Below are 23,175 nucleotides of genomic sequence, written 5' to 3' on the forward strand. Positions count from 1 at the left end.
CAGATAGCTCTAATGGTGGAAGGACATCCCTCGTATCTTCTTTCAAAGATATTTTTCCAAGAAAAATTAAATGTTAAGCCCATAAGGAAAAGCTGATGGGCCAAGACTTTTCTCATTTTTTTTTTCTATATAATAATACGCTGCCAGTTTCTTAGCACAGAAACCTTGAAATCACTGCTGACATTTTCCTTACCTACAGTTTTTCTCAGTCACATCACTAAAAGTGGTTGCATTTCATTCCCTTTTCTAGAAAAAACATTCAAGGTCATAGATTTGTCAAATCCAACTATTTTTTCTCAACAAAATGACACTATGTGTTCCGTGATGACAACTGTTTCATTCAATATCACAAATATTTTATATACATTATTTCTTCTGACCACCTAAACACCTGAAAAGATGGCGTTAAATGGCTCAGTTAAGAAAAAAATCTTAGAAAGGCCAATTAACAACAACAAAATCTTAGGAAGGTCAATTAACTTGTCCAAAGTCATGGTGCTAATTAATGGACTAACAGGACAGGAATCCAGGTAAGGCAGATTTACCAGAAGAGTCTTGCTGGTGGCTCCCAGCAAGTAAAACACCACCTTTCTCTCTTCTCATCAGTGCTCTCTAGAGCTTACTGCTAACAGGCGTCCACTTCAAGTGCCCTCAGTAACTGAAATACTACTGACTCTTTGGCATCAGGAGGCATCTCCCGACTTCTCCTCATCACTTTGATCTTTGCTTAGCCAGTCAATTCTGTGAAAGTTCATCTTCTGTCTAGATTAATGGTTAGGACCACGAATAGGACAAACATGATTCAAATCCTAGTTCTTACACCTACCTTGTCACTTTGGATGTTACATAAATGCTCTAATACTCAGGGTACATGCGTGTCAGAAGGAAGATGATTCTAATACCTTGCTTTCAGTTTGCTGAAATTAATAAAGTGTGCAAAGAGGAGTCTCATAGTGACTGACACACTGTTTTCATTTTATGGCATCATATACTTCCTATAGGAGATGTAGCTCAGTAGTGGGGCTTCTTTAAATGTTTTTTATTTAAAATTTAGCAGTTTATCCTAATTTCAAACTAATAAAAGAATTAGGTTTCAAAAGGAAAAAAATAGCCTTACTTTACTTCTGTTTATATGCTTTGAAGTTTCTGAGCAAACACTAAGAAAGAAGTAATCGACTCAAAATGCCTATTAAGCATGTAGATGAATAAAACACTGAAGGAAAAGATACATGGGAAAGATACCAAAATCTTTCATTCATTTATAAAAAATAATAGAATTATCTCTTTGAAAGTCACTAACTCTCCCAGAGGTGTTAAGTGTTTATGTGTGTACACAGAAAACAACGTATATTTGAAGGTCACAGAACAAATCTGCCTTTTCCTCTCTCCTTCCCTCCCTCCACCATCTTTGTTTGCCTGCCTGTCTGCCTGCCTGCCTGTCTGTCTGTCTGTCTGTCTGTCTGCCTGCCTGTCTGCCTGTCTTTGGTTTACAGTCATGTGAAGGGAGAGAGTGAACGCCCTTACACACACTTCTACTTATTCCCCAAGACAAAGCCTCTCACTTAACCCGGAGCTTGACTGCTAGTCACCAAGCCCCAGTGATTCTCCTGCCTCTGGACCTCACAGCTCTGAGATTATAGGCAGACAAAAATCTCTGTCCGTATCTGGCATTTTATATGAGTACTGAGATCTGAGCTCAGAGTCTCATACTTGTGCAGGATCACTCTTCACACATTGAGCCATCTTTCCAATCCTCTACTTGTTTTTTGAGGAAGGGTCTCTCACTGACTAAACACATCAGCTGGACTTGGGCGGGCTGCCCCAGAGGCCCTAGGGATCTATCTGTCTCCACCTCTGTGCTTGACTTTTTAAAAATGGTCTCTGGATACCTAACCAGGGTCCTGATGCTGCATAATAAATATTTTATCTAAAGAGAAATCACACACCTGGGTGTGGTGGCACATGCCTGTTATCCCAGCACTCAGGAAGGCAGAGGCAGGCTGATCTTTGTGAGTTTGAGGCCAGCCTGGTCTACAAAACAAGTCCAGGACAGTCAAGGCCTTGTCTCAAAAAATAAAAAATAAAAAGAAATAAAAAGAAAAGAAAAAAGAAAATCAACCAACCAAACCAGAGAGAGAGAGAGAGAGAGAGAGAGAGAGAGAGAGAGAAATCACAACAGTTTTCTACATTCTCATTTTTGATTTACATTTAGGATGAAGTGTTTCAAGTACTCCAGATGGAAACAAGAAAAGGAGCACAAACAAAGACTCTTCCTGAGTGTACAAAGAGAACAAAACTTGCACTAGGAGGTGACTGCAAAAAGCATTATACCGAGCCGGTTACAGTGTTCTACATGTGAATAGTTTCAGAGATGAAAAACAGATGGTGATTGAGAATCTTAGTTTCACTGTGTCTCCATGGAGACAGTGGCCTAGAAGGCATTCCGGAAGAAGTACCCCTCCAAAGGCCTGCTGGTGCCTGTACTACAGAAGAGGTGAGTGGGCAGAGGTAAAGTGTAAAATGAACCTTCAGGATCTTTAGGAACCTTCAGGAAAGGAAGAGTGTAGTTTTTATTATTAGAGAAAGAGTCCATGGAAGAGAGTCACATAGAAATTATTCTCACATTTGTTAATAATATCTGGAAAGCTGGCTGAGAGTCTGCCTCAGGCCTATGAATATGTTAGCTTTGAATTCTCTAAATCTTCTTCCTGTAAAACCAGACTTTAAAAATTGTCCTATTTTTCTAGTATCTTATTTATTCTTATATTTTTAAATTAAATCTTTAAATATCCTCAGAAAAATTACAGGGAATTTTTTATTATTAATTTATTCTCTCCTATATTACATCCTGACTGCAGTTTCCCCTCCTTCCTCTCCTTCCTGTCTCCTGCCCACACCCTCCCTCCCCTTCCACTTCTCCTCCTTTTCCCTTCAGAAAAGGGCAGGACTCTCAGGAATATTAACCAAATATGGCTTATCAAGTTCCAATAAGATTAAGCACCTCCCTTCATATTAAGGCTGGACGAGGCAACCCAGTAGGAGGACAAGGCTCCCCATGCAGGAAATAGTAACTAACTAGTTAATACTAACTTTCACAGAAAAAAAATGGCATTACTTATATTTTGTAAAGTATAACGACATTTCCTGAAAGAAACATTATTTTTGTTGTTACTGTTGTTTTTTAATGTGTTTTTGCATGGGCTACAGAGATGGCTCAGCAGTAAAATCACTGACTTTTCTTACAGAGGACCCAGGTTAAATTCCCAGAACCCACATGAAGGTTGACAACTGCCTGTAACTCCAGTTCCAGGGAATCTGATACCAAATATGGCTTACACAGGCACCAGACAGGTATGAGGTACATAGACATACACATAAGCAAAACATCTTCTCGTGCACATGAAATAAAAATAGGTCTTTAAAAGCTTATAAAATAATTTTTAAAATGGGTTTTGCTTATGCACATATGAGTGGTTATAGACATTATACTTTTGCCTTAATGAAGTAGTTGTAGTAACTTAAACTATAATTTGAGGAGGTGCTTATTTTAAAAAGTGACATTCTCAGAATTCTCCAAAAGAGACTTTTCTTCCACTTAGAAAAGAACACTGGTCAAACGTGCATTCAGTATCCCCACTCTTCACTGGGCTTGAGGCTTGATGAAAACAATCAGGCAGATTTTGGAAGCAACACAATGCCATCATTGTCAAGCTGAGTTCTGAGAGACCCTGCTGAGATCCCAGGTTCTTGTATCCCAGAGGAAAGAACTGTACCAGGAGCACAGGCACAGTGGTAGAAATACAGACACTTAGGAACTTGGAAAAGTTATAGCCCTAAGCCATGGCCATGAGGGTCCATGACACAGTACCCTCCTCCCCACATTTGGAGACTGTTTTTTTCCCTCACGTATGCTCTGTGGCCAGGAAGAGGGATTTCCAGTGGTTCCATCAATTGATTTGTTTCATACGCTAATTTTTATGAGTGTCTAAGTTAGTCTCCTGCTACAATAGCATAGTTTAAAAAGAGGAAGAGGAAAAAGAAAGTGAGCAGCCTGACCCTCCAGCCCTGAGCACACCACACTGACCTTGGAGTGGTGTTGAGACCTTAATACCCAGTCTGGAAATAGAAGATCTTTGCTGTGAAGTTACTTCTAGAATGCGCTAACTCTAGTACTTATTTCTACATGTTAGATAATATTTTGTGCCCATCATAAGCTGTGTTACCTTAAATATTATAAATTTATATTATTTTTTAAAAGAGCCTAGTACAAGGAAGTGCCAAGTAATTGCCAAACATATTAAAAGCAAACAAAAAGAAGAGAAACAAGTTGGAAAGGAGGGAGACCGAACAAGAGCCCAAGTGTAGGGATTGACACACCTGTAGATCCTGTGCCAGAGCAAATGACACAAAGAAGCAGCACAGCAAAGGAACACTAACTTGGCATTTCCTTGCCCCAAGCTCACTGTACCTTCCCACTGCACCTTCACATGGAACAGTTTATAAACCAACTACTTGACTTGTCAAATTGATCATATTGAAGAGCCATCTATCTCTTTTCAAGGAGAATAAAACTCTATGATATTTTAAGGATATGGAAATTAGCATACATTGTCCCTTTAAATGGGCTAAGGTAAAATTTGCTATAGGACGTTTAGAACGGCTTCAGGCCAAAATGCCTTGGAGTTTTCCTAAGTAATAACATCGGACACATACTAGCTGTTAGTATTAGTTACAGTGAATTGAACTGTTGCCTGTAGAAAACATCTAGGGGCTTTCCTTTACGCTTCCGAGATTTTATCAGCCTCAGACACAGACTTAGTCATTTATGATTTGGGCTGTGCGAAAGTAAATAATGGAAAGATAGGGTGTGTTAGCCTGCATCAAGATTTAAGGGAAGACAAACAATAAACACAATTAGAAAGAATCCAGATGCTTAGCAGGGCTGGCATGATAAACAGCTCTCCAGTAAGTCTAAACAAAACTCTTAAAAACAAGGCCCTATAACAGACAAAAGAAGTGAAGCGTTCAGTTAGCCTTCTAATCGATTAATTGAAATGTCAAGACCACACAGCACAATTCTCACAACACTCTTTTTTTCAACTTCAAGGTTCCTGAATTTTTAACTCACTCAGCAAACATTTATATGTATCGTGTGTGCTTTGCTCATGCTGGAGTCCTCTCATTAATAGGCTGCAAGTCCCTTCTATGCTTGTGACGATACGGCAGCTGATGAGTGTGGCCGTACGTGTCTAGTCTGTGGCTGCTCCTGGACCGTTTTTCCTCCAGCTGACACCTGCTCCTGCTGCCGGGAGGAGTCAACTGACCTGACTGACTGAACTCGTGGGAAGGCTGAAACCTCGTCAGCCAGCAGGATTGTTGCCCCACAGTAAGAAGAGGAATCTCCAAAGTAAATATCCATCTGTGTGGTCCAAGATGGCACTTGTGCCTCTAATATCACCATCTCAAGAGGGATATTTGCCCTAAGTACCTTGAAAAAGCTTTAACTTGCTTCAAGGTATAGTACATCTAACACATGCTCATCACTGGATATATTTTTATTTAATTCAGTGATAATTGGATTAAAAGGTTTTATGGCAACCTAAATAAATATGTGTATGATATGTGTGTAACAGAATCCATGCAGTAATGCCGCTGGCAAAAGGAGGTTTCGTGATGAATATTTTTGCCCTACATGTTTTAATTCTGTGTATGATATTTATAACTCTTGCTGTACATAGAATTCTAAGAGATAACGTGGCACTTTGATGTCATGTCTCTGTAGATCCTTTCCAGTGGTTCCACATCATCCACCCTCCTAGTATTCATCATCAAGAATTTATTAATTATGTCATAAATTATTAGTTGTGTATTAGTACTCATTAATACATCTTCTGTGGGCTTATTTGATTGATACTCTTGCTTGACTCAAAAATATATGTGTTCTATGCCTTACATTCTTGTAGGCTTATATCCTCACTGTCCTGATTTAATGAATTAATGTGAGCAAAAGCCATGTTAATATTAAATCCAACAAGAGAAATATGAATGTGTTTTCATAAATATGATCTATATATTTCAGAAATTTCCAATAGCATTAATCAGATATTAACTTCAGTAAGTAGGTCTCTCTGAATGTTCTTCTAATTAACTGGTGAATATGGAGAGGAGTAAATTGCATTTTCTTTACCTGACTGCAGTTTGTCACCATTACAGGGAACATATGAAAATCTCACCTCGGCTGAAACTTCTCCAGATTTTCCTCGGTGAGGAATTTCGTATGCCTGCATCTGATGCTTAGTGAGTCCTGCAGATCTCGCAGCAAGTTCCCTCCAGCCTCTTCCAAGCTTGACAGCTGAAGTCAGAATAACAGCCTCTTGGATAAGATGTGCCACCAACCCTTGGCAATCCATTTTTAGCAGAGCCTGAGGCAGCAAGTACAGATCATAGAGTGGTTAGAGACCACTCATTGACTTTTTCCATTTAAAGTATAATTTGCATTACATATTCTAGAAATTGGAATCCCTTTTCCCACCACATATGTAGTTGAGGTTTTTAAACTCAGAGCACTGATTCACATTTAAGAAAATTCAGCAAGAAACTACAGTGATAATAACTATATTAGAACTAGGTGACGTTAGTATAGCCTCGGTAGCTAAGCATAGGATCATGGGTAAACCACTCTACTAGTACAGGTCTTAATACCTTTAGCTTCTAATAGAACAATATGCACTCTTTTGTCAGTACCCACAGCTCCTGCAGTTGAAAACTTCTTAATCTAGAGCTAATTGCTCACTCTTCCCAAAACTTATTCCTTTCCTTATCAAAAGATTAACACAGAATCAATTTGAGCAAAACTTTTTTCTAGAATCAAGTTTATTGAATAAACATGATACTCCTTTAATATTTGAACAAAGTTACAGAAGATTCTGAACTTAAATCATCTATCTCCCTCACTACTGGTATGATTCTCTTAATATAAACCACAAGGTAACAAAGGCAAACACTCTCCCACAATGGGAAAATGGAATGCTGTCAGACTCTCTTTCTTCATTTATTTCAAACTTGAACGTTCTCCCTTATTATGGGTTTCCGGCAAGTTTGAGAGTTTCTTTTATGCTTTGAGTACATTTAAAAACATATGAATATGTATGTGAATACACACACACACACACACACACACACACACACACACACACACAAGTCTGTAAACATGCTTGGCAGTTTCTCATTATGTAAAGGTACCTAGGGATTTTATCTACCCATAGGAAAGAGTAAATAAAATTACATTAATAAAAAAGGTACCAGTTAAAATCCACCATGTCTATCCTCATAAGGTCTATCTATAATTAGAAGGACAGTACATGGAGTCTAAATACAAGTTCTATTGATCCTTCTATTTATACTGGTCAGTGGTGGTCCCAGTGGTAAACAATACCAGATAAACAGTCCTCCAAAGTACACTTGAGTTTTTGTGGTATGACTTTACCCTAGCAAAGTACAATTTCATAAGCAATATATACTATATCTTTGCGATGCTTTTTATAATGAATATGAGTACAATACCATTCTGCCTAATCTTCTAGAATTAAGATAAAAATGGATGCTGAAGGGTTTTCAGAAATGTCACATATTAACTAGACAAAGGCAGTCACTCTTAACATCCCAGCTTGGTCTATCAAGACATAGAACAAGAAAAATTCACACTCACACAAAGGATGTTTGAAGACACAACTATACCACTGCCATATCAATTGCTTTGCTAACAGATGGCCAGGCCAAAGCCTCTTTCAGAAGGATGTCTTGATGGCATCACTGAGGCTTAGTATTAGTTTTTGGGTTCCGTAGGACTCACACTCTTGAATGGGTCTCTATCAGCACTGTCTAATCAAGGCATTTTATAAAATATTATACACCATCCAAGCCACTGGTATGATTAGACCTGAATTTTCAGATCAGTAGGCCAAGATAACTTATTTTTCAGCTGCTAGGAAAATAAAGTAACTTTCTGTTTGTAGTTCTATGAGTCTGTGCTGTACATCTAAGTTACAAAAAGGAGCTATTACAAAATGAATGCGTGGTTTATACTGAGTAGCTTTTAGTATTCAGTCACCTGGTCCATAGTCATTAAGAACACAGCATCTTATAATAAAACTGTCCATTCTCCAACTAGACATTGTCACTCTAAAGTTTTAACTGCTCTTGGTTGTCAACATATTTTTTAACATTAAAATTATTAATGTCACAGATTGAATTCATCCCCCATTTTTCTTTCTGTATTGTTCCTTGCTTTATTAAAATGTTACTTCTTTATATGTCTCTGTCCACTGCCTTATTCATCCTTTTCATGTTTATGGGCACTGTTTTCATACTTATGCTATTCAGAACACATACTGACATATACTTGCAAAAGTATTTTATGACATACACCAACATACATTCACACACACACACACACACACACACACACTATTTGAAGAAGGCATTAACATGTAGCATTTAGGAAGTATTAGTTATTTGTATACATTCATATTTTAATCTCCTTTAGAAATATCATATTGATACTTTATCAATATAGCATTAATTTTTGTTTTAAATCCAATTCTTTAAAGCTCTCTACAAGGCTTACCACAGGGTCAGTACATGAGGTAAAGAGCTTATCCTTGGGAATTATACTAGAATATTAAATACAGTATTAGCAGAATCATTGTTGGGGTCATGAAGTATTACATACAGATAAAACCGATAAAATAATAATACCTATATGTTTGAAGAAAACAAACACTCAAAAATGAGTCTCTGGTAAGGCTGGGTATTTTTGTTTAAGTGTGTTCTTATTTACTTTCATATTATGGAGCTCCTCAGATATTTGAAGGGCTGTCTAAATATTTGAGAAAAAAGAAATAATATCTAAAGTTTAAAAGATAAGGCCCAACACAAGCACAACCTTTAAGTTCTCTTAAAAGATAATCCTTACGGATTTGCTTTCTGAGAAAAAAGCACAGTTGACTTTCAAATCATGAATCCAAAGCTATGACCTTGTACAAAAAGTTGCCTATTTCTTTTTCAGTGGCCTCAATGTATCTGAGCCTACTAGTTCTTCATTTCATCTCTCATCTTTATTATACACATCATCAAATTTATGAAATTCTCTAAAATGAATTACAATGATCAACCAGTACTCACCACAATTAGTTCGTAAAGAAACTTCTTGGTATTTCTGTCTTCATGGCAATCTTCCTTTAACTTCTTAACAACATAAGAAACCCTTTCCGCTTCCTTGTCTGCTTGAATCCTATCAAAATCTTCCTGTACCAGATGTGAGTAGCCCAGGACATCAGCTAAAACTTTCCAGTCATGAACTTTTTCTGACACCAGGGTCAATACAACAGAGTATATATAAGTCAGATTTTTAAATGGCAAAGCAATTTGCTCCAGAAGGTTCTTGGTTGTCAAAACGCTATCAGATATAGACATTACTTGTTCTTTGGAAATTACCTTGACATTTTTGCAATGAATGAGTCCGATTTTACCTCGGAGGACTCCTACGTACCATTCTTTCACTTTGGATTGTCCGATGGCTCTTACTGTACCTTCTCCAAGAAGGGCAATTGTGTCCCCTTTTAGATACTCAAGTAAATAGTCAATCTTACTTTGCCTCACTACTGTCTTCAGTGTGACCCCATAATTGGTAAAGTTCAGTTTTTTATCTTGGAAAGTAGGGTACTTAACAAGCCCTGTGGATAATAAAGGCGTTTTCTGTCCGTCTCTCTCCTTCTGGAAATAGCCTGGCAGATACGAGAACCTTTTTAGATTTGGAGGTGGATCAGGCGAAGTGACAAAGAACTGTGTCACTGGATTTCCATCGGAGGGCTCCACCTGAACCCGGAAAACAAACAAGTGCATCTCTCTGTGGTCAACTGAAGAAAAGAAAACTTGTTGATGAACTACCACACCTGCTTCCAATTGCCTCTGTGAAATTACTTTTCTTTCTCTCTCTGCCTTTACTTCAAAGTCAGGATCACATGAAAAAGCTGAAATAATTAAATCTTGTGGCTTGTCAAGTAAAAATGAATGCTTTCCCCAGAGGTGAAATACCACTGGAGATGTGCTTTTTCCACCCTTCTTAATGTCAGAGACTGTAAACTTTGCTGGCACATAGTTGTGTCCACAAACTGTGAAGACAGCAGTAAAACTTGGGTGGATATATTTGGGTCCATAAATTCCAATGGAGGTGGTTTTGTGGATGTAATCCCAAATAGTAGTAGCTGGTGGCTGAATGGTCTTAGCTTGTACAGCTATGACTATGTACGTTACCTGGCTCAGTTCAAGGAGCTTTGCTTGGATGGTGTCTTTGTAGATGTAGCAGTTGTCCAGTGCTTGGAAAGGACCTTCTTTGTCCAGGCTGTATAAACACACCATTTTTGTCATGACTTGGCTCAGAGGATCTGTTTTCACTTCTGCTCCAATTTTCATCTCCAGCAAAATAGCCTCCATGGTATTCAGGTTGCTTAACCTGATTTCCAGCAGAGGGCTTACCGTACAAGAGAGGTCATGGTTCAGCTTTGGTGGAGGATCCAGAAACACCCGCAGAGATACCTCCTGGAATTCTCCTACAGCTACGTGTCCTCGGGGTACATGAACGGTGATATCCGAGTCAGGTAACTGGACTGACCCTCCTTGGTGGTTTATTTTATAAACTGCAATGGTCTCTGCAATTTGTGTTTGAGCCCACCCAGGACTCTGATTAATTGTATTCAGATTCAGGCAAGAGCGGGCCAGCTGACGCTGACTTAGCCAAGCCATCTTATATGCTTCTCGGTCACTCTGAAGCCATTCTAAGTCTTGTATTAGGATCTGATCAGAGCTGTTTATACTTGGATGAGTGTGTGTCATATCACCTAAGGTGTCCAGCAGTTCTGAAACACTCTTAGACCTTCCTGACTTCCTTGAGGAAGAAGGCCTAAGCTCCTGGTCCATGTCAAGTTCATCACCAGAGGAATCAAAAGAATTTCCTGTTTCTATTTGTCTTAAAAAAAGAAAAGGATCTTCCTTCAAGATGGACATATTATCTCTCTTCTGGTTATTTCTTAGCTGTGTGATGTCATCCAGAAATGGGTTTGAGGCAGACAGCTCACTCCAGAACGGATTTGTAGCTTTGGCATCTCTGTCTCTACGGAGAGCAGAAGCAGCTGGCCAGTTGCGAGGCAAGCCCAGCCCTTGGCATGCTTGTTAATTAAACAAAAACAAAGCAAAGAGAAAATGAAGTGTGCATTTGAGATACAACCATGATTAATAGCATCATACCTTAAAAATTCCAAACTTGCTTTAGGTTTTCATTTTTGACCTCTAGGCTGCTGTCTATTACAAGCTCAGGAGTAAATTGTATCAATTTGTTTATAATGAAGAAAGGAGAATTATATACCAGGCTATTTTGAGTACAGATGTATTAATTTTATCTTAAGGTATCATGAAATATTTAACAGTTTACTTATACTAGGATACAGTTATGCCTGCTTATCTTATGTTTCATTTACCCCAAGTAAACTTCTGAAAAAAACAGCCAACATCCAATTTTTCTAAACATTGAGCTGTTGATCTTAATACATCCAAAAGATTAAGTTGATGTCATTCTTTTCAAATGATATTCAATAAACATCAAACATATCCATGCAGAGTTGAAATAGTTTTAAAAAGCCTTCTAAGTTAACATCATCAATTATTCATTTTCTGGTAACATTGTATTAATAAGTTGAACAATATATTTTGTATGTGTGTGAAAGACACACTGAAAAAAATAGATTACTAGTGAATTTACTGCCTGCAGTAACACACTGGACTTCTGAGAGATTGTAATGGTAAAGGATGGGATGCCACTAGAAACAGAAACACTTTATTTCTTAGGAAAGGGCTTGAAGAGCACATGAAAACATTTCCAGTACATCCCATAGCATCAAGGCCATTTCATGTTTAGAGTGACACTTGTTTGCTCTTTGATAGAAAATATTAATCATAAACAGCAGGAATTTGTGCTTTTGATACTGCTTTATGGAAAATGAAAGCCATCATAGACAATTGAGTTATTTGAAATTCTCTCGAAAAAAATTCAGAAATTGTTAGACATTTCTTCTAACATGTGTAGAACTTTTATCTTGACGTAAGGTGGGTTATGCTACTTATTAAAAGAAGATGGACTTTGAAAAACAGAAAAAGCATTTCTCTAATTATCACACATACTCAATCCACCCACCCAAACTCTCTCCAAAGTCATTTTCCTCCCTCTGAATATCAGGCCAACCGGACTCTGCTCCGTGGAGATTACTGGGCTGCTGCAGTCCCAGTTCCTTCTCTTTCCCCTCCATGCTTACAGTGTTTGCGAGAGGTACTATTCATTTGTTAATTCGTGCAGCTTTATGACATTTATTGTAATCTGTGAGTGTGCTGTGTGTGTGTGTGTGTGTGTGACTGTGTGTTGCATATGTGTGTGTGGGGTGTGTACAATTACATCTACGTGTAGAGGCCAGAAGTCTACATCAGGTGTAACTCTCTGCCACACTTCACCTTATGTTTTGAGAAGGGATTTCTCACTGAAACTGAACTTATTGATTAGTTACACTTGCTGGGTGGTAAGCTCCAGGTATCTGCTGGTTTCTGACTCCCTAGTGCTGGGGCTACAGATGCACACCTACGCACGGCTTGTAATGTATGCTGGGCCTCAGGATTAGGTGGCAGCCATTTCACCCACCAAGGCATTTCTCTAGCCCCTGCTAGTGTACTTTCTTAAGAGACATGTATCTTTAATCTTTTTCCACTCTGTGATAGCATTTGTACTTGGTAATTTTGAAAATCTTCTATAGCACTTTTTAGAGGCAAACATTCCATATGTATTGGAAAGCACCTGATTTATTTCACAGAAACATCACATTATAAATTCCTGTACCTGTAATGTGATTTTTTGAGAGTTTTGAGGCTTCCATGTCAATCAAATTTCCTTCAGATCTACTCCGAGCGATTCCTCTTGGCCAACAATAGGCTCTTTCACTGATGAGCATGTTGCCACCTACAAGGCAAATAGAGGCATATTAATTTTCAGCACATGTAAAGTAAGTGGGCAGAAGAAATGATCTAAAAATGTTCATTCATATTTAAACAGAAAACTTCATGTAAGAATATCTACATAGGTCTCTGTTTCTGGTAGATGTGCTGCAATATGTGTTAGCATTCTTTTTTTTTAATTTTGCAATTATAGATTAACCACTTACAAAGAATTTACCCTGGAAATGCATTCACTAGTGAGTCAATATAAAACAATGAAAGTCTCAAAGATAAGATAATAAAATAACCTTTAATAGACAAATAAGTACTCATTACTAAAAATTTAAATATAACAAATCTAAAAATTTTCTCTCAAATTCTTCTACACATCCAATGCAATCCCAAGAAAAATTGCATTACATATATATTATATTATATATTGTGAATATGTTTGTAACTATGCTCTTTTAGTTTTATTTGAGAAATCAAAGTTATTATGTTTATCATATACAAGAAGTTGTTTTTGAAGCATGTTGACTTAAAACAAGTTTTTGTCTTTGCAAATGCTTAAGATAAATGTTAAAGATAATCCAGAAAAGGAACATGATGGTACTCACTGCCCTCCAGCTACCGGCATTTATTATAAACATGTGCTAAGTAATACAGTGTGACATCAGAACAGAAACATGCCAACGGTGCAGAACTGAGCTCCAGAAGAAGTCTCATGCTCATATGAAACCTGATAGCCACCTGACTGAGCCAGTCATGGAGAGCAATTTAGAAGTCACACATTATTGGTTGTCCATGTAAAAAACAAACAAACAAACAAACAAAAAACCTAACACCCTCCTCCACCTTTCCAGTGTCTTCCTATGTAGCCCTGGCTGGCCTGGAACTCACAGTGTAAAACAGACTGGCCTTATGGCCTTATAGTCAGAGAAATCCAGCTGCTTCTGCCTCCCAAGCACTGGCATTGAAGACATGCAGTGCAGATGCTATGAAGGAGGAAATGAGAAAAAATGGGGGAATGCCCCAGGGAGCGGGGAGCGGGAGCATAGGCAATGCAGAGGGGGGAGGAGGCATAAATAATCCTAAATATTTTTGGAAAGGCCATATGGAACCATTATTTTATTTAATTAAAATTATGTATGTATAAATTACATATGTGTGTAGTTTAAATGAAGTTATGCCATTTAGGGTTACAAAGATCTCCCGAAAACATAAGCAGTCTAGCAAAATCCCAGTGCCAAGCATGGGAAACTTCCTTTTGAGTTGTTCAGAGACCAAAAAAACCCACCATAACATTATAGGCTACTGCCGCTGCCCTTGATTGCCTCCTAGAAAATGAAGGTAAGGTCCTCTTGCTGAAGACACCAAACACTTCAGACAGGGGAGAGATTGAGTTGGATCTGATCTGGAAGCCTCCCCTCTGAGTGTTAGTTAACACGGTGCTGCAGAAGCTATGCAAGGACAGGCTGACAAGGGAACAGCACAATCAACAGTCGTTTCCAGAAGAATGCCCATGTAACACAACCATCACCAGAACCAGCACTGAAGGTAACCGACAGTCATCTAACTGTACATAAGGCCTGTACATCACGCCAGATGCTGGAAACCTGGCCCACTGAGGCCTATGACTGCTGCCCCTTTCCTAAAGCAGTGTATTTTCTAACTGCATTCTATACCCACAGAGAGCTGTAGCTCTCACCCTTCATCAGTGATACTTCTTTCTGCAGCAGATGGAGACAATTACAGAAAGCCACCACCAGTCAAAATGCAGAGAACAACTGACTGTGGGGAACCTGCCAGTAAATAAATCTACAACACAAGCCCGACACCTAAGAGCCAAGGAACATTTCAGAAGTGTAGGTGAAGAGATTGTAAGAGCCAGAGGGCCAGTAACTATGCATTGAGATGGTGTCTTTTGTATATGATAGGAAACTTTACCTGTGACATCTCACTAATATGGTAGCCTAAACAGAAAACCCAATAAAAACGGAAACTGTATGTATTGATAGATACAACCACTTGGAAATTTATGTGGAAAGATCTGTGAGGATGCAGGGGCCTGGTACTCAGGAATTCCAATTCTATTCAGTTGCTTTTCTAAAACTGTGTTGAGTGATTATTAATATTTAATATCATTCAACAAAACTCTGTAGGCAACTAAAGAATGAGGTCTGAAAAAGCAGCCTTCCCCAAGGAAGAGCACAGCAATTAATTGGTTATACAACATCAAATGGTCAGCCCTTAAAACACACATACAACTAGCATTGTACAGAATGAGCAAGGTATATTTTTATATTTAGGAATGCATATGCATAATGTAACAACAAATAAATTAAAAAACAGTCAATGAATTTGAAAGAGAGCAAAGAGGGTTATATATGAGAACTTGAAGGGAGAAAAGGAAAGGGAGAAATGTGATTCTATCATAATCCCAAAAATGAAATATAATTTAAAAAGATTATACATGAATATTTAGTAATTATGTAAATATAAGCTGAACTAAAACAAAATGTCTTTTCTCATATAAGTGGATAAATAAATTGTGGTATTTTTATTAAGCAGTGAAGACACATGAATTACAGATGAAAGTATAGACATTATGTTTAGAGTTCAAATCCTGAGTGAGATTCAGTTAGTGTTACATACAGATTTCCCTTTGTTCCTTGACAGTACTGAAAACAAATGTTTAAAAGTCTGACTTTCAGTAGACTAAAACAAGGCTCAAGGGGTTGAAGAGATGGCTCTGTTTAAAGCACTTGCTATTCTCTCAGAAGACATGGGTTTGGTTCCCTTGTAGTGGCTCCCTGCCATTTGTAACTTTAGTACCAGGGCATCCAACACTGTCCTCTGGCCTCCGAAGAAGCAGCATGTATGTGGTGCAAAGACACATGCCAACAAGGCACCCGTACATATGAAATAATTTCTTTCAAGTTCAAGTAATAGGGGGTGACTAACTCAAAAAGCAAGTGATGACCTAGAAAAACTTTCTTCTTAATGTAGGAGCCAGCACATACACCTGGTGGCACAAGATTCCTGTTTTCTCTGTCTTAAAGTTCCCAGTGCTGCACCCTAAGAATGCCCAGCCTTTCTAGACCCGTGCCAGCAACAGGCTATCTTCTTGCTCTGACTAATGAGTTGACCTTCAAGTTGACTTTCCTACTTGGTTGGCATAACCCTTTTCAGTTTTTGACTTCTTTTCAAAAGAAGTTTTTTGGGTTTTGTTGTTTTCCCAGAAGTTGTGATTCATGCATTTCATACTAGGTCTTGGGAAGCTGAGGCAGAATGATTGTTGTGAGGTCAAGGCCAGCCCGAACTATGTAGTGAGTTCCAGCTAAAGTGAGGTACCAAGAAAGATACAACTCACATAAAGGGAAAAAACTTAAAAAAAAAAAAAAAGAAATTACAAGCCTTTACTGGCTTTATAAAGAATAAACAGGATAAGAAAGGAGAAAGAAAACAAGAAAAATAACAAAGGGAAGTGGTGGCATTTTCTAAGACACAGGCAAAAATAACTTAAAAGGTAGGATATTTAAAAACCTAAATGGTCCAATAACAAATTTTCCTGTGATAGGGGAAATTACACTGAAAAATTGAGTTAAAAAATGAATTATGCAATATGCAAATTTCTTTGAGTCCTCAAGTTTCCTGGCAGCCCTTTAAAAATTCCGTGGTTGGATTTTACCAAGTATGATATCCAAAGTTAAAAGTCCTTAGCACACCACAGGCTGACAGAGCTCAAGTCCTTCAGTAAAATTTAGCAAACTCTAATTAACAAAGAAATATAAGTCTTTGAGTTGGAAAAGCATTTTCAGGAAAGATAAAGTATATTCTAAATGAAAAACTAATTTAACCATCTGTCTGAGCTCTTTCAATTTTTTTTATGGGGCAGGGGAGGACAATCAAGTACAATTTAAATTCCAAGACAATTTGAAATGAATAACCTTCCAAATTAAAAAAAAAAATCTAACGCTTTGAAATAAAACAAGAAGCTCTTACAGGGAAAGCACCCACGGTCCTTGGGCGATTGTATTAATATTATAGAAGGACCATGACACTTCAGGAAAGCCAGCATAATCCCACTAACGAAGGATTATGGCACCTGGGGAACACAGGGTTATTGCTTGCAGTTCTTTATCCATTCAGTCCGGTCACCCCAGTCATCCACAGTCCCGGTGTAAACGGGTGTAACCAGACTCACCTGCAGGTCCCCTCAAGTAGAGCCTGCTTGGCTCACCTCACTGTTTCTGCTCTAGAAAGCCTGAGTTTGTAGCCAAGATTCTGAAACAAAGTTACCCAATGAAGTGTTTGTGGGAGGCTCATGCTGAGAACTACACTCTGAAAACTCCAGTGCTTTCCCGGCTGGGTTCCAGGCTGAAACTCTTCCTGTCCCAATCTGTCAGTACACAAAATTCACCACAGTGCTAGATCCCAGCTCTAGAGCAGCATATGGACACGGGGAGAGGTGGAATGTGGAAAACAGCTGGGACTAGAGTAGGAGAGGGAGGAGCGTGTCCACTGCTGAGAACGTGGTGACCCAGGGTGGTGAGGAGCACAGCCGCCCTTACCACTGCCCTGGGTTATGCTGCTGTTTCACTCAGGGCAGCTGCTATGCAAAGCAGTGTTAGTCACCAACCATTGTCTAGAAAGGCATCAGTAGGTGTTTTCTGGAATAAGCAGATGTTCATCTACTATGCACTTAATGTGGAATACAGGTTTTCTGATATGCCTTTTACTTATTCTGAGTGTTTAATCCCCAGCCACCACCTTTTTCTTAAAGAACTGATGAGCAAAGTTTTTCCTTGAGTCATTTAGTCCGTAGTCAACTGGGGAACTTGACCAAGCACACAACTTATACGTTACAAGAGCTTTGTGAGGGAGAAAAGGGTGGGAAGGGTATTGAATATGATTAAAAAAAAAACACTTGAAAACAATAAAAAACAATGCACTTTAAAATATTTCTTTAAGAAGTGTAAATCTGCTCTCCCCCTGCCAGGGACGGAACCAGAGACTTGCACATTCTAGGCAAGTGCTCTAGCACTAGGCTCACCCCAGATCTTTGAAATACTTGCAGTGATCTTTATGTAATGAAAATCATTATATTGTAGAAATCAGAGAGGCACCAGATATCTTCAGTAGTCTTTGAGCGTCTCAGATCCCTGTGGTTTCCAAAGACCTGCATTGTATTTAATTCTTCCAATGGTGTGCTATGTGGCATTATACACACACACACACACACACACACACACACACACACACACACATCAGCTAACATGCTTTTAGATGACAGAAAACACTAAAATGTTAGGGAAGAATCTGATGGACTAATAGATTTTAAGTTCTAAATGTAAAGCCTGTTCAAATAATATATCACCATGCAAATGCATTTGGTGTGAAAGACCTGGCTGGCTCACAGGGAATTACTGTCACTAAAGACACTTACTAGCCTGTTAACGGTCTGTATGCTGATGAATATGTGGCCTTCTAGGATGTTACCTCTAGCTCACGTTCTGATGGAGATGTCTATACCCTAACACCAGCTATGGAGTAGCTACAGTATTTGTTAAGCAAACATTCTAAGCAAATATTTAATGAGTTTGAAAGGCTGACAGCAAATTTCTGCAGGCACTTTACATGATTCTCTGGGGAGGGCAGCAGAGAGCCTGTCTTAGGAAGTTTAATAAAGGATAGTAATTTCTATGATGCTTCTAGCACTGGTAGCTCACATCACTTCATCAATATATTATCTTGTTAATATCTATGTATGATGTGGGGTTGATCACTTGAATATAACATTATATTTGGATATGTCAGAGAGAGATAGCCAACAAGCTAGAATCTGTTGATGATGTTGCCAAGAAACAGCCCTATAGCCTTCACTCCTAATGACAAATTATCAAGGACTCTGAACAGATACACAAAAGAAATAACTAAAAAAAAAAAAAAATTAAACAAAGGGCATAGCCATGTGACCTCTTCTCCAATAACATCAGACCCTGCTCCCAGAAGAGTCCTTTGCTAAATATAATGATCTGATGAAAATTTTGTTATATTTTAGACAAAAGATTACCAGAGTGACTAAACATCTGAGAAAGACAACTTAAAGGAAGACAGATTTATTTTGGCTCATGATTTTAGAGCGACCATTCCATAACTAGCTGGTTCCATTGTTCTTAGGCCTGTGGAAGGCAGGAACATCATGGTAGAAAGGCCTGGTGCACTTATTAGGTCACACTAACACAAAACATGGAGGAAAGCTTCTCATGTCAGAGTAGCCAGGAAGCAGACAAAGTCAAAGAGGGAGGATCTGGCACAAATGCAGGCAAAACGCTATTGTGCACTGTGTAAAGATTCAAATGCTGACTTCTTCCCCCACTCTACCTTCATATCTGGTTGCAATCCTTGTTCTGAGAATCTTCTGTCTCAATGTTGTGTAAACATTGCTACCCAGTTGTTTCCCAATGTGTCAATAAAGCAGCTTAACAGCCAATCCCTGAGCAGGGGAGAGATTAGGGCTAGACAGGGGAGAAGAGAGAGAGAGAGAGGAAGTAGGGATTCAGCCATGGGCAGCGGTCCAGGAGACATGAGGAGGGAGCAGCTGGAAAGAGAAAGTCATAAATGCAAGTATATCTGTTATTTGCCCTGGAAGAAATTCAAACAAGCACAGAGGGCTAAGAATAGATTAATACAGCTCAGTTCTTATGCTGTAAAGCTGGAATAGTCCAGTCTCAATTATTTGGGTGTTAGTCAGGTTAAGAGAAACTGCAACACACACACACACACACACACACACACACACACACTCATACCTACACACAACTCATGTGCACATACACACACATACACACACACTAACATGTGAACACACATGTGCACATACACATTCACACTCACACACACACACTCTCACACACACTCACACACACACACACACACACTTATAAAGGTAACATTAACACAGCAGAGTCTTTAGACACTCTCTTTGATGGTCTACTTCCTTAAATCATTCCCCTCCCCTGGTAGTCGGCTTGGTTAGGACAAAGCTCTCATGATCTAATCACATGTCGAAAGCCCACAGCGGCAAGCAGGCCTTTAGCCAACACATGAGCCTTTGAGGGGGTATTTGATAAAGTTAGACTATAATAAGGCTCTACATTTTCATTAAACACTATCAACTGTGTAATTATCCTAGTTCACTAAGCAGGTAGTGTTTATCCTTCAGAACCAGATACATAGCTGAATTTACAAGTAGCCATGAAAAGGGGGGAAAGCACTGGCTTGAATAAAACAACAACAACAAAAAAACTGACTATCAATTAAATCAAGTTGTAGAAAACTGAAGTATGAATACGGCTAAATTTTAGGTTTATTGTTGATAGGTTTAGGAGTAAAAAAGCCACTGACTGGCAGTGAAATTAACAAGAAGAGAAGAGTTATGGGAACAGTGCTACTCATTCCCATTAATTTCACAAAGTGATTGTTGTATACCAGCAAAAGTAATCATAGCTTAGAATTTAAGACAAATAACAAACATGGCAAAAAGGTTTGTTAACTAACTAGACAGATATAAACAGGTCTGAAGGTAATTGAGGATTTATTCCTCATCATCAGGAATACCACACCTTAAAATTTTAAATAAGTAAGTAAGCAAATAAATAAAATAGAGCATATTTTGAAAGTTCAGAGCACAATTCATGAAAGGAGTATTCAGTGTAGTATTGTAGACATCTGATAAAGTATACATTATAAAATGGCACTCTTCTACGATTAGACAAAGAATATAATTGTCAATGGATATTTGCTATTTTAATTTTATCTATTTTCAAGTAGGTTCATTTTTCATGGCTATGGTATGCACACATACGTACTATGGTTCAAAAAGAATTTGAGAACACAAATATTCAAGTAACACAAGTTTAAACATAGAAATGTATATTATTCTTGGGTAAAATGTTAAAATCAAAACAAGTAAAAGAACAAATTAGGAGTGGCATTTGAAGGAAATTAGTGGAAAAGCAAAATAAAAATATTTTCAAACATTGTGCCGAGGGTTTGTTTACTTAGTAGCGATGATCCAGAAAGGGGAGTCTTCCTTAGTGAAAATGGCTGCATCAGGGAAATACTGTATTATGTCCAAGCTTCCCAGTGAAACGCCCAGCAGGGACACAGTGTTTCTGGGATGAAGGGGAGTGAGGAGCATCATCATTAGTCTACGGAGAATAACTCCTTACAGTCATTTCAGCAACAGGTCCCTTTCCCAGAACTCTGTTGATACACGTCTACGTCATCTCACCCAGCCCCAACCCTGTCGGCTCAGAAGGGAACTGTGGATCCAGCCAAGCAGCTCTCTGCCTCTGATTCTAACGTAGGAACACATATCAGGCGATTCCCAAAATGAGAAGAGACACAGTGCAGCAGCCCGGTGAGACCTACTGGACACGGCATTTCTCATCTGAATTCCCGATGGCGTGTTTCAGATTAAACAGACAAATCTGACTCCCATGTCCTGAGTAGCTTTCTCCTGAGACCCTAACAGTTGGCTACGTAAAATTATACCCTCATCAAGGAGCTAAAGCACAGGCTTAGTTAGGTGGAAGGTGTCCCCGTATTTGGATATTGTCTCTGGATATGGGCTGTGGTTTTTCTAGGCCACAGTTTGAGCATTCATGGAAAATTGTTAATGAAGCTGTTACAGGCAACATAGGGCATCTCCAAGTGCCCTGTTGCTCAACACTAACTTTAAGTGGTAGATGTTCCTAACAAACACTTGGGGATGAAGCAGCCCAGAGTGCATTGCTGCTTGAGTTGTCAGCTGTGACTTCTGTGACATAACTGTTGATCTTATGACACATTATCCCCCACTGCACCCCACCCCCACACCTTACCGAGCAAAAGAAACATTCTGGCTTGTGTTTTTTCTGAAGGCACACAGATCAACTCATGACTCAAAAGGGCTGAAGCCAAAGAGAGATTTACAGTGTAGCCAGCGAAGCTGAAGCTTCAGGCCCTCAAATTCCAAGGAACTGAGCCTGCGTCACAGTTTGTTTTCTTATTTGCTTCAAAGCATCCTTGCCAGTAAATCACAAGCACTTCCTGGTTGTCAATGAGCCATGTTTTTGGCGTTCTTTTCTTACACACAGATCCATTTTGAAAAAGCACAAAGGCTCTTCTAGAGTCAGAATTCTGTTTCAGATCTTTTCATATAAACTTGGAAGCAGTAAACATTTCTCTGTTCTGTGTACTGTCTGTGAAACTGCCTTGTCAGGCCTCTCAGTAGGAGAGGATGTGCTTAGTCCTGCTGGGACTTGAGATGCCAGGGTGTGTTGGGCCCTCTTGGGGGCCTCTCCTTCTCTGAGAAGAAGGAGAGAGGGAAATAGTGCTGGAGGGACGCATGAGGGTGGGCTGGGAGGAGAAGAAAGAGGAGGCTGGGATAAGGCAGAAAAGTGATTAAATAAATAAATGATTAAGGAAAAATAAAGCACTATTTTTAATATTTTTTAATGACTTCATAGTCTTTGTCATGCTGCTTCAAAGATTAAATAAAATGTTACATAAAAGGGCAGGCTAAGTGAGCCATCTTCTTTCCTTCCGATTCTTTGGATTACTCAAAAGGAAAAGTCAGAAGTAACTTGGACAAGTGGTCGGCTCTGGTGGTGGCTTTGGACATAGGTGGTTTGAGAATCCAGCCTCCCTCCCTCCCTCCCTCCCTCCCTCCCTCCCTCCCTCTGTCCCTCCCTCCCTCCCTCCCTCTGTCCCTCCCTCCCTCCCTCCCTCCTTCCCTTGCTCCCTCCCTACCCCTGAAACAGAAATTCCTGACAACTAGCTGTACTTTGGGGCCCTATACTATCTCTTTTCTACATGCACATATAGTTTTACCATCTATTGCCCTTATTTCTGAAAAAAAAAAAAAAGGCGGGGGCCTGGACTGGACTCGTGACAACAGCCGTATACACAGTGGGCTTCAGTAGAAAGAATAGTGCTATGATAATTAAGGGTATAATTTTGAGTCAAAGCCTAAATGAATTCACCAGTGTGAGCACCAATTTCCTCATCTACAAAAGGAAGATAAAATAATACTTTAAACAGTAACTTCAAATTTTAAAATAAAAATTAAACACTATGAGCTGGGCATAGTGG

General features: G+C 39.0%; 1 protein-coding gene and 1 long non-coding RNA gene across 5 annotated transcripts in view; one reads left to right on the plus strand and one right to left on the minus strand.

Moving 5' to 3' along the window:
- MACC1 (MET transcriptional regulator MACC1) overlaps positions 1–23,175 on the minus strand; it is a 355,671-nt gene that overhangs the window by 296,971 nt on the left and 35,525 nt on the right. For all 4 annotated transcript variants that reach the window (XR_014781262.1, XM_084792938.1, XM_084792937.1 and 1 more), the window contains 3 exons: positions 12,938–13,057; positions 9,184–11,225; positions 6,234–6,422 (listed from right to left, as the gene is read on the minus strand). Coding sequence is in view for 3 of the 4 variants with exons in the window: in XM_084792937.1 (XP_084649063.1) it covers positions 6,234–6,422; positions 9,184–11,225; positions 12,938–13,057 (2,351 nt within the window). In the remaining variant the exon portion in view is untranslated. The remainder of the gene's footprint in view (positions 1–6,233; positions 6,423–9,183; positions 11,226–12,937; positions 13,058–23,175) is intronic.
- Positions 147–6,350, plus strand: LOC311603789. Its single transcript, XR_014781263.1, has 4 exons — positions 147–2,494; positions 3,246–3,351; positions 5,190–5,407; positions 6,214–6,350. It is a non-coding gene; the product is annotated as an uncharacterized lncRNA (long non-coding RNA).

This window comes from Acomys minous (genome assembly GCF_964271855.1).
Source record: "Acomys minous genome assembly, chromosome: 8".
In the NCBI taxonomy this organism is placed as follows: Eukaryota; Metazoa; Chordata; class Mammalia; order Rodentia; family Muridae; genus Acomys; species Acomys minous.